At 53.6% G+C, this 11,576-nt stretch overlaps 1 protein-coding gene across 2 annotated transcripts; it reads right to left on the reverse strand.

The window, feature by feature from the left end:
- Positions 1-3,362: 3,362 nt before the first annotated feature.
- On the reverse strand, positions 3,363-11,336 carry AQP8 (aquaporin 8). 2 transcript variants are annotated; one of them, XM_078440423.2, is made up of 7 exons: positions 11,243-11,336; positions 10,712-10,826; positions 10,281-10,534; positions 8,797-8,923; positions 6,995-7,209; positions 5,053-5,187; positions 3,363-3,815 (listed from the first exon to the last, which is right to left on the reverse strand). In XM_078440423.2, exons 3-7 carry the CDS (start codon positions 10,475-10,477, stop codon positions 3,767-3,769), a joined length of 723 nt encoding a protein of 240 aa, XP_078296549.1. In that variant the 5' UTR covers positions 10,478-10,534; positions 10,712-10,826; positions 11,243-11,336; the 3' UTR covers positions 3,363-3,766. The 2 variants fall into 2 exon arrangements, with proteins under 2 accessions (XP_078296549.1, XP_060504794.1); XM_060648811.3 differs by having other exon boundaries at positions 10,677-10,826.
- Positions 11,337-11,576: the final 240 nt, after the last annotated feature.

Raw genomic sequence — 11,576 nt, forward strand, 5'->3', positions numbered from 1 at the left:
CTCCTTGTTCTGAGAAGACGAGAGGTGGGGTGGGGATGATCTGGGTCAAATTTGGATTCTACTCTGGAGGGTCTGAATGACTTTTGAGAGTCATTGGGATCAGCCTGCCTGTGCCATTCTTGTATTTATTTTTTATTTTTATTTATTTGTTTACTTACTTATTTTTGCCTTTGGAGAGGTGATTTATTGCAATAGATTCCCAGAACATTAGGACTTGGAAAGGACTTGGAGAACTTAATATTACTGTCCTCATTTAAGAATAAAAAAAGAAAAAATTGACAAAATTTAAGAAATTTTCCTTGGTCACAGGTCTAGAAAGTGGAAAAACTAGGTCCTAAATTTAGGGTCTTTTGACCGTAATATAATTTTTTTAAGTTTATTTATTTTGAGAGAGACAGCACGCGAGAGGGGGAGAGGGGCAGAGAGGGAGAGAGAGAGAACCCCAAGCAGGCTCCGTGCTGCCAGCACAGAGCCCTGTGTGGGGCTCCAACTCACAAAGCTCCTGCCTTGAGCTGAAACCAAGAGTCACGCTCAACCAACAGAGCCACACAGGCTCTCCATAATTTTTTACTATACTACACTAGTTATAATATGTTGAAATTTTTTTAAATGTATTTATTTTTGAGAGAGAGAGAGAGAGAGCGACAGAGCACAAGTGGGGGAGAGGCAGAGAGAGAGGGAGACACAGAATCCAAAGCAGGCTCCAGGCTCTGAGCTGTCACTGCAGAGCCCGACGCGAGGCCCGAACTCACAAACCGTGAGATCATGACCTGAGCCGCAGTCGGACGCCTCACTGAGCCACCCAGGTGCCCCAGCTATGCAGAAGCTTTCTATCTTGATAAGGTCCCAATAGTTCATTTCTGCTTTTGTTTCCCATGCCTCCAGAGACGTGTTGAGTAAAAAGTTGCTGTGGCCAAGATCAAAAAGGTTTTTGCCTGCTTTCTCCTCGAGGATTTTGATGGCTTCCTGTCTTACATTTAGGTCTTTCATCCATGTTGAGTTTATTTTTGTGTCTGGTGAAAGAAAGTGGTCCAGGTTCTTTCTTCTGCGTGTCACCGTCCAGTTTTCCCAGCCCCACTTGCTGAAGAGACTGTCTTTATTCCATTGGCTATTCTTTCCTGCTTTGTCAAAGACGAGTTGGCCATCTGTTCGTGGGTCCATTTCTGGGTTCTCTATTCTGTGCCATTGATCTGAGTGGCTGTTCTTGTGCCATAGCCTGTGACATACTTGCCACCAAACAATGTGGGGATGCAAAGACGAATTAGCAACAACCTTCCTCTTGAGAGCTTATGGTCCAGAAATTGTCATGAAAGACCAGGACTCGAAGTCCAGTTGCAAGTAAGCAGTGAGAAGGTACAGTGCGTGTCTTCCTGACCCCTCCTAATGGGGACTAACCGGCAAATAGGAGATAAGGCAGGAGACATATTGTCCCTCATTCAGAAACGTCCAAGTGTGATGGCAAAGTCATGAACCCTACAAACATTCCTGATCTTAGATTTTGGCTCGACCGACGGGCTGTGGGACTCTGGGTGACACCATCGCTTGGAAGCCGCATCTGTCCCCCTGGAAGATGAGAAGGGGTGAGGGTGCCTGCCTGTGTTACTTTCCTGGGGCTGCTGTACAAATTACCCCAAACTGCGTGGCTTAAGACAACAGAAACTTATTCTCCCACAGTTCTGAGGCCACAAGTCTGAAATCAGGGTGTCAGCAGCACCAGGCTCCCCAAGGCTGTGAGGGAGAAACCTTCGTTGCCTCTTGCAGCTCCCGGGACTCCTGGTACTGGCGTGTGATGCAGTGACTCCAGTCTCTGTCCCCATCCTTCTTCCGCGTGCCTTCTTCTCTGTGTCTCTGTGTGTCCTTTTCTGTCTCTTCTAAGGACACTCCCATCGGACTTAGGGCCCCCCTAACCCAGCCTGATCTCACCTTGATTGATCCCTACCTTAATTACACTGCAAAGACCTTATTTCTACATATGGTCACCCTCTGAGGTTCCAGGTGGACATGAGTGTGGGGGGACGCTATTCAACCCACTGTGCTGTACCTCATAGGGTTGTGGGGAGTAAATGAGATAAGGCATAGAAAGCATTATGCACAGTGCCAAGCATGGACTAAATGATCAGTGTTAGTTACACACGTGTTCATGCATATGCACACATGTGTATATGTATGTGTGTATGTACACGTATATGTTTGCACACATGTATGTGTATGTATATATAACTATTTTGTTATTTACTAGATTTACCAAAGGTTTCTTTCTTTCTTTCTTTAAATTGTTTGAATGTTTATTTATTTTGAGAGAGAGAGAGCACAAGCAGGGGAGGGGCAGAGAGAGAAGGAGAGAACCTCAAGCAGGCTCCGAGCTGTCAGCACCGAGCCCCACACAGGACTTGATCTCACAAACTGTGAGATCATGACCTGAGCTGAAACCAAGAGTCAGATACTTAACCAACTGAGCCACCCAAGCATCCTGCAAAGGTTTACTTCATCCCATAAACAAATGAAACAGTAACTTTTCACACTTGTCACTCTTTGTAAACGTTCTAATTTGCTTGTTACTGGTTTTATATTATTGCCTGTTTGTCTTTTTTCCTTTTTTTTTTTTTAGGGTTGTTGTTGTTGTTGTTGTTATTTGTTATTCTCCTTGTCTCCCAAAACTGCTCTGGATGTTTGGGTATGTGGTGTGCCCATTTTCTCACCAGGCAGCCTCAAAGCATATCGGTGATTTTCTCTAAGCATTTTGTTCATTTTTACTCGGGTGAGCATTTTGCTCATCTCGTAGAAGTGGGTGGGTCTTCATTCGTTGTTGAGAATTACTTTTCCCCGGCCCTTCTTCATGGTGTTACAATGACCAACTTCCATCGGTGACCCATAGATTGTAGAGATGATGTGCTCTTTTTGGAAGGTATGAGGTTACAAATGTGTCTCCGTATCTTTTTTCAATCCTTCCTTATTCGTGATAGTCATATCTTCCATCGAAACACCACTCTCTCTCCAGACCTATGTTATGCCATGTTATTGATCTCCTTGGGAGATCCTTACAGCTCTGGCCGACCCCCATACTCACTCCCATCCCCGGCCAAGCACCTCAAGTGGGCGGATCCGTGTCCTAGGTGACACTGGCCACTAAACCAGACCCTGGACCCTGCGGCCTCTGATCAGGGATTGACTCTGAGCTCCTGGCAGGGCTCCAGGATGGGTCTGGCCTGGTGGAAGACGGGCTCTAGGACTGCCCACGTCCTCAGTACCTACCTTGATGCGGACCCTAAGCCAGGCTCCGGACAGCTAAGGCCCAGCCCAGACTTTTGCTTCCTCCCCAGCAGCGCCCATGTCCGAAATGAAAGGCAAATGCACCCAAAAGGGAATAGTGGACTATTTATTGCAAAGCTAAAGTGGCAGCTCAGGAAGCAGGGAAACCCCCTGAAGGCCCTTCTGTAACAGCGAAGAAGGAGAAGGAGAAGGGGCCGGGGGCAGTGAACTCCTGCGCATAAACAGCCACCTATTCAGCTCCTGGGACCCTCCCTCCCGAGAAAGACCTCTCCCTCGTGCTGGCAACACGCCCCCCAGGCTGAGGTCTCCGCCGAGCCCAGTGGAGTTCGGAGAACGTAGAGCATCCTCAGAACTTAGCGGCAGTCTGTCTATCTGGGAAGCCAGGCGCACATGGGGGGGAAGCAAGTGAGGGGCTCCTCTGGGCCTCTGCCCAGGCAGGAAATGCAGAAGGTGACCTGTCTGCATTCTGGGTGGGGCCGCAGCAATGCCACCAGGGTCACCGTCCCTTAAATATTAGGCGGGTTTTCCCATCACCAATGATGAACCTACAAAAAAAAAAAAAAAAAAAAAAAAAAAAAAAAAGATGGCTCCATAAGGCCCCCGAGCCTCTGGAGGAGAGACCCAGCCCTTCATCAAGTGTCTCCAGGCCCAGAATTCTCCAGAAAGATGCTCTCCTGAGCCCTTCCAGCCTCAATAGCCAAATCCCCTCAGGGAAAGGGAGAAACTCTCTCCTGTTTGCTTTCCAGTAACCTTTCCCTGGAGATGCTCTCTCGGCCATTCCGAAAGCAACAGTGATGCCCTTCATCGCCAACCCGTGGGCTAAGCGGGACTGCAGATGGGCAATGGCGGCAAACGCTAGAGACCAGCCCAGCGACTGTGCCCTCCCAGGCTGCGGGAGGTAGGTTCAACGTGTACCAAGTCCAGACCCTAGTCCCTGCAGGGCCTGGAGCAGGGAAAACGAACAAACAAAAAACACACCAGGCCCCTGCAGACCTTCAAAGCTCACAAAAGGAGAGCTCAAGGGGAAGCAGTCAAGCAGATACTATCCTTGTGGTGGCATCAACCTTGTTCCCCACCGCACGAGGCCCGGGAGCTCTGCTCACGTTGCATTTCGTGTCAATGGCATCTCCTGGCACGCGTGCTCTTGGGGGCACCATCTCCACGGTTCTCTCTGTGGATAGGACTCCCCCGCCCCGTGAGGAGCTCCCCGACTCGTGGTCCACGTGGCCGTGCAGGTGAGGCTGACCTCGCCCCAACTCCCGACATAGCCAGGAAGAGTGCCTGAGCCCCGTGGCTACAGGGGTGGATGCAGAGGGGGACACGACCCACGCTGCGCCGGTCCAAACCAGTGAACGTGAGACCCCGGGCTTTTGCCAGAGCTGTTGTTTTATCTCTTCTGGGGTGGTTAAGCTGCCGACATAGAAGCCTAGCTTTTCCGGCGAGCATCTCTGCCTCTCCCGGAGAGCCTCTCGGAGCATGAAGCCGCCCAGAGGATAGCAGACCAAGTCCTGAAGACACTGAGCACCACCTGAAGCCGGTGCCACGTGTGAACTTCTCATTTATGTGAGTGAGTGAATTCCCCCTTGTGACGTAAACTGCGTCCAGATGGATTTCCGTCACTTGGAACCAAAGGTCCCGGAGCCATAATCTTTGTCTCTGGAAAAGACTCCCTCTTCCCTTCTTCAAACCCAAGTGAGATCCCAGCCCTCTAGCCCTGGATGCTCTGGGAACTGACACCAGGTGCCCACGAGAGGGGCTGGTGACCCTGGGTCACGCTCCTACCTGATAAGCACTCCTACGAGGAGGCTCCCCAGGAGCGGGCCCAGCCAGTAGATCCAGTGGAAGTCCCAGTGATTGGCCACCACAGCAGGTCCAAAGGCACGGGCAGGATTCATGCAGGCTCCGGACACAGCACCCCTGCAAACACCCAGCCACGTGGTCGCCAGATCCCAGCCAGGCCCCAGCCCGCGTCAAGGTCAAGTTCATTTCCCCAGCTAGGCTTAAGTCACACACCACCCAGAAACCCTCTTGAAGCCACCATATTGTGGGGCTCTGGTGGGGAGGGGGCAGGGGGGTGGATCCCAAAGAAGACACAGGCGAAGAGGCTATTAGCACCGGGAAGTGGAAGGCTTCTCTGTCACTCCCCCCACGCCCTTCTAGAAGAACAGACAGCAGAGAGTGTTCCGTGGTGACAGGAAGAGAAAACGGGTCCAGGTCCTCGTCGACGTTGAAGAAACCAAGGCAAGCAGTCAGCATCGACCGCATGAACTTCGGAGTGAAGCTGACCTGCATCCGAAACCCAGCCCAGCTCTTTCTAGCTGTGTGCCCTTCGCTCGAGGAGAAAGTACCTATCTCATAGGCTCTTGTCAGGAGCCACTGCGAAAATGCACTTAGGAGCCCAAGACTCACAATATAATTCACGTACAAGCGTTTAATCTAGCTAACCCTTATTAGCCCTTGTTGTGCCACAAGCTTGGGGCCTGGCGTCTCCTACGGGAGGAGGGGGGCTGTTCTCCGGGGCTACCTCTCTGGTTCTGGGGTCGGTATCCTTGCCGCGTTGCTGAGGGTCTCCCGGGGTCCCCTGCCCGGCAGCCAAAGTCCAAAGGATGAATCGTTGGCTTGTAAAGGAACCAACAGCCGCTAGGGGGCAGCAAAGCACCGCCGCGGCTTTACACGCGCTTTCCGCACGCCCCCCCCCCCGCCCCCCCAAGCTCCCCAGACTCCGCCTCCCAAAGGATGACAGCGATGTGGGCGGCAGAGCCGGGACCGCCTAGACTTGGTTCTGTGTCCAAGAGAAAGAAAGGAGGTGGGCATTAGGAAGGGGCTCCCTCGGGGCACGTGGGTGGCTCAGTTGAGCGGCTGACTTTGGTTCGGGTCTGGTTTATAAGTTCGAGCCCCGCATCCCGCTCTCTGCTGTCAGCTTAGAGGCTGCTTCAGATCCTCTGCACACCCCCCCTCCTCTCTCCCTCCCTCTCTCCCTCCCTCTCTCTCTCCAATAAATAAACCCCCCCCCCCCAAAAAAAAAAAGAGGAAGGGGCTTGTCCCCTTCCCTAAGAGATTTGGGCTCTTATCCCAGATCTGTCCTTTAATTTGCCACTGTCCAGTGACCTTAAATAAGTCATGTGTGTTCTCTCTGGGCTCAGTTTCCTCATATATAAAATGGGAGAAACAATCCCTGACCCAAGCTTGTCTCCTTAAACCCCTCCTGCACCCCTGAGGGGCTCACCCTAGATGAGTCAGTGGGTATGGAAGCTCTTTGTGAGGCTGAGGCTAAAACCTGGCTTCCCACTGACTGAACAAACACAGCTCACAGAAATGTTTAACGCTACAAAAAAAGGTAAATTCCCGGGTGCCTGGGTGGCTCTGTCAGTTAAGCGTCTGACTTCAGCTCAGGTCATGATCTCACAGTTGGTGAGTTCGAGCCCCGTGTCGGGCTCTGTGCTGACAGCTTGGAGCCTGGAGCCTGCTTCAGATTCTGTGTCTCCCTCCCCCACTTGCTCTCCATCTCTCTCTCTCTCTTTCTCTCCCAAAAATAAATAAACATTAAAAAAACTTTTTCAAAAGAAAGGAAAATTTCACGAGAAGCCAGTTTTCTGACTTCCCTGGAATGATGTTAGAAGGGTCATTTGAGGCCCACGTTCCATCACGGCAATAACTTACTAGAGGGGCAGAGAGGTGCCTCCTTGGGTACCCCAACCCCAAAGGCTGGCCCAGGACCGCTCACCCGGCCAGGATGTCCACGGTGACGGCAAAGCCAATGGAGAATGGAGCCAGAGGGCCCTGCGTCTTCTCGTTGATGGCGCCCATGCAAACAGCCAGTGCCAGCAGGGTCGTCAGGATCAGCTCCACCACCACCGCCCCCCCCACCTGCCCCGGCTCCTGGACCGTCACAAAGGCCGCCCCAGACGCGTTCCAGAACCTGTCTTCAGGACTCACTGCCTGCGGAGAGAAGAGAAGCCACTGGCCTCACCGTGTGGGCAGGCCAGGGGGACGGTGGGCAGCGAGGGGAAGCGCGTGCCCCCCAACCGCTGGGGCAGTGACAGGCTCTGTCCAATCCACAGTCACGCATACCCCAGCTTCAGTTTTCACTGAGAGCCACCGGACTTCTCTGAGCCTCATCTGTAAAACGGGATAACCCAGCAGTGGCTGCAGGGGTCAGGGCCCCAGAGCTCATGTAACTAGACGATCCTCTTTGAAAAAAAGAACACAAAAAAACCTTACTCAACAGACTCTGCAAACACATCCGACCAGATGCACCCACTGCCAGCCCCCTTTAAGGCCCCTTTGAAGGGGTCAGGAAACCCTGAGGCTTGACAGGAAGTCAGCCTCAGGAGTCATCAGGGCACCTGGAAAGGGAAGAGAGCAGAGCAAGCTTCTGGACCCTGGACCTAAATCTGGACCCGGCTGCTTCCCGGTTCGGCTGAACCTGGGCCAGCTACCGACTTCGTCTGCGTTTCCTCCTCCATAAAGCGGAGGTGATGGTAATCAGAGCTCTGAACTCAGGCAGCGAGTGCCCTCTAAGAACCGACGGTGGCTCCTTGTGACGCAGCCGGGAGATTTACCGAGAGAAGCTGCGTGAATTGCTTCGCAGGGAGGGTGTGCTCAGTGACCAGAGCCTCCGCCCTGCACTGCCCAGATTGTGTTGGGCGGGTTTGCGGGTGGCCCGGCTGGAGGGAGAGCCTAGGAACTGCTTTCCATCAGGGATCAGAGCGGGAAGGTCCAGCCCCCACTCTGCAGACAGGGGATAAGGTTCTCAAAGGGGAACACGGGGAGACCAGGGCAGGGAAGACAGCAAAATGGGACTCCAGACCAAAGTCTGCCATGGGCCAGTGCTTAGAGCTACAGGCCGAACCCCAGCCAGGCTAACGGGCGCCCCCTGTTCCAACCCGACCCCACGCCCCTTAACACACTTGCCTACAAGCCCTACATCCTGCAGGGCCCCTGGTTGTACTGAGACTTAACAGCAACAGGAAGGGGAAAAAAGAAGGGAAGGAGGCAAGGAGGGAGTCCGTCCGTGAAGTGATGTGTGGGTCTATAAAAACCCGAGTGGCGGGGAGGAGGCGGTAGCCGTCCTGCCAGGAGAAGATTCCAGACATAAACTGATTGTTAACTCCCATCACACGTCGAGGGACTCGGTTCAAAGGCAGGCAAACTGGAGAACAGGCAGAGAAGTTAGTTCAAGGAGAGTTACCAGAGCCTTCCCACACCCTCAGTTTGTAGAATGAACGAATGAGTGAGTGAATGAATTAACGGCAAAACACTAGAAACATTATCCAAAGCCATTCCAAAGCCAGAAATGGTCTCAGGGAGAGAAACTTCAAGTCCCAAATTCTGCTTCCTAGTCTGTCCAAGGGAGAGCTGTGTCCAGACACCGACAGAACAGGGTGTGTTTAAGGAGAGCCAAAGGCCCCCTTCCCAGGAGAAAAGGACCCACCCGATCCCAATGAAGGAAAATCCTAGAGGAAAAGAGTGGGGCGCCTCCGACTCCCCACTCCCCTCACTCCAGCCCCCGTGGGGATCACCCACCTTGGCCAAGGCGGCCCCGATCAGCCCCCCGCACAGCTGGGAGATCCAGTAGGGAAGGAGCATCACCAGGTTGAGGCCTCCGATCAGCATGGCCGCCAAGGACACCGCAGGGTTGAAGTGCCCACCACTGTCACCCGCAAAAGCAGAAGGAAGTCTTGAGACCAAGGTCTAGGCCAACACTAGAGCGCATGTGTCCCCCCAGGTGGCCCCCCAGGATGGCCCTGCAGCACCAGAGTGAGCCAAGGACCTTGCCCAAGTAGAAAACAGGCACCAGATCCTGCCCGTTTTCCCTGAGGTGCCCACTGGTGGGGTGAGGGATGTGGGGGACAGCCGGGGAGAAGCGGGCAGCCCCATTCCTGCCCTACACCCAGAGCCCACGGTGTCCAGAGGAAGGACCTGGTGGGCGACCATCCCTTAACTCCTTCCGGACTCACTCAGAGCTCCAGCCCTCAAGAGATGTGGCCATCAGTCAGAATGAGACCCCAGACTCCAAATTAGGAGACAGAGAGAGGTATCCTGGCGTCCCTTTACCAGTGTCCGGGCTCTGCAAAAGAGCTCCTGAGTGGCTGAACTCCGTCTTTCCCTAGGCTGGAGGAAAACCCTATTCTAATGGCACCAGTAATGTGGAGCTGAGCACTTGGTGCCGTTTGATTCCCGCGGGGCTCTCAGCGTGGGCTTCCTCCTGGCTCTGCCACTTACTAACCAAGAAACCGTGGACGAGTCCCGTGGCCTTTCTCGGCCACACCAGGAAAGTGAGGATAATGATAGCAACTACCCTCAAGGGGTTGTTGAGAGCATTCAATGAGTCCATATCTAGAAAGTGCTTAGAGGGGCACCTGGGTGACTCAGCTGGTTAAGCATCCGACTGCAGCTCAGGTCACGATCTCACGAATTGTGGGTTTGAGCCCTGCATTGGGCTCTGTGCTGATGGTGCAGAGCCTGCTTTGGAGCCTCTGTCCTCTGTCTTTGCCCTTCCCCCACTCAGGCTCTCTCTCCAAAATAAATAAACATGTAAAAAAAATTTATATATATATATATATATATATATATATATATATATATAAAGGCAGGCAGGCAGGAAGAGAAAGAAAGAAAGAAAGAAAGAAAGAGAAAGGAGGAAGGAAGGAAGGAAAGAAGGAAAGAAGGGAAGAAGGAAGAGAGGGAGGAAGGAAGTCTTTAGAACAGTGCCTGGCACTGGGTTAGCATTGTATATGTGTGGGCTTGAGGAAAAAACTAAAATATACTCTCTTCTCCCCATGTTACGGGTGGGGCATTTAGGGTTTGGAGAGGGACTTGCCCAAAGCCACAGAGCCCTTAGGCTGCAGAGGTAGGATTTGAACCCAGGCAGTCCGAGTCCCCAGCCCACGCTCCTATGTACAATGCTGGGAAACTTGCGTATGTGCCCAGGGTCCCCGCTGGTAGCTTTGCTCCCCGCCTCTGCCCGCCCAGGTTAGCCTAGGCCGATCCCTCGGAACTGGTCTCACCTGATATTCCCCAGTGTGGCGATGATGAGGCCCAGGGCCAGCCCGTGAGCCAAGGCCGGCTGCAGCAGCCCAGTGTCCGGCCCGTTCTCAATGACCGACAGGCACCCGATGAAGATGAAGAGGGCAGAGCCCAGCAGTTCGACCAGACAGGGCTGCAGGAACCGCTCATACCAGGATTCACGACACCTGCCTCCCATGCTTGGCTGCTTCCCCTTGCCACCGACAAACTCAGCGTCACACACAGACACAGCCGCCTGCAGCGGGGAAAAGGGAGAGCGGACACGGGTGGGAGGAAAGCCCCGAAAGGAGCCCCCAGCGCCCCAGCCTTGTCAATTCTCAGCACCCCTTGTACGGCCAGGGTGCGGAGGCAGAGGCAGAGGCCAGCTGCGGGCTCACCTCCGCAGACATCAGGGCCCGAGTGACCCGCGCACCTGCTCTTGCCTGAGCTGGCTGGGAGAGTGCACCTGCTGTCGGGCTCTTATCTCAGACCGGGGCTGCTCATTCTCCTTCGGGCTCTGCTCCTGTTAAAGGGCTGCGGAGGCTCCCCTAGGGTGCCAAGAAAGCAATAAAGCGCGGTGGGAGGTGGCCCTGGGGCCCAGAAGAGGAAACATTTTCTTTTTTTTTAATCTCCACTGGGCAGGGCAGGGGATGGTCAAGGATCACTAAGCTTTCTGCCAACAAGGGGAGAAGGCACCGGCTGACCTGCACCACCTGGGGAGTGGGGCCACCATAAGGGTCCCCGCGGCCACCAAAAGGGTCCGAAGGAGACGAGCGTGTGCGCACGAGGAGGGCCCCTCTGGGCTGGGACCGCACGTGGGAGAGAATGGCCAGCGCATTTTCAGTGATGTTTCCGTGGATTCCCTCAGACGTCTCCTCCTCGTATCTGGGGCCTCAACAACTCCCCTCACCCTCACTGCCTGATCCAGGACTGAATGCGCGGAGACGGATGACCGTCCACCCACCGACAGCCAGCGGCAGCCACGGTAACAACGTGCGTCGCGGGAAAGCCTGCGGGCCTCGGAAACAGGCTGCCTGGATCCCAAGCCCGTTTCTGCCATGAACTGGCTCTGGAGCCCTGTGTTGCTGTCCCCTCTGCGCCGCAGTATTCTCCACTGTGAAGCGTGAACGATAGCGATAGAACCGACGACATAGGGGCGTTTGTGGTTTGAATAAGTTCATACGACAAAGAGCTTGTGACACTGGCAGACACAATCAGCACAACACCGGTGTCTACTAATGAAGAACAGATATTTACGTGTAACAAGTATTTATCGAGCAATTTCTACAAGCCTTCTA

The sequence above is a fragment of the Panthera onca genome, chromosome E3, assembly GCF_046562875.1.
Source record: "Panthera onca isolate mPanOnc1 chromosome E3, mPanOnc1 haplotype 2, whole genome shotgun sequence".
In the NCBI taxonomy this organism is placed as follows: domain Eukaryota; kingdom Metazoa; phylum Chordata; class Mammalia; order Carnivora; family Felidae; genus Panthera; species Panthera onca.

Coding starts and splice junctions, on each gene's coding strand:
- AQP8 (XM_060648811.3), bottom strand. Junction 5,188..6,994: donor ACCGTGGACATCCTGGCCGG/GTGAGCGGTCCT, acceptor GGGTGTTTGCAG/GGGTGCTGTGTCCGGAGCCT. Junction 3,816..5,052: donor CTCGTAGGAGTGCTTATCAG/GTAGGAGCGTGA, acceptor TTTTTTTTGTAG/GTTCATCATTGGTGATGGGA.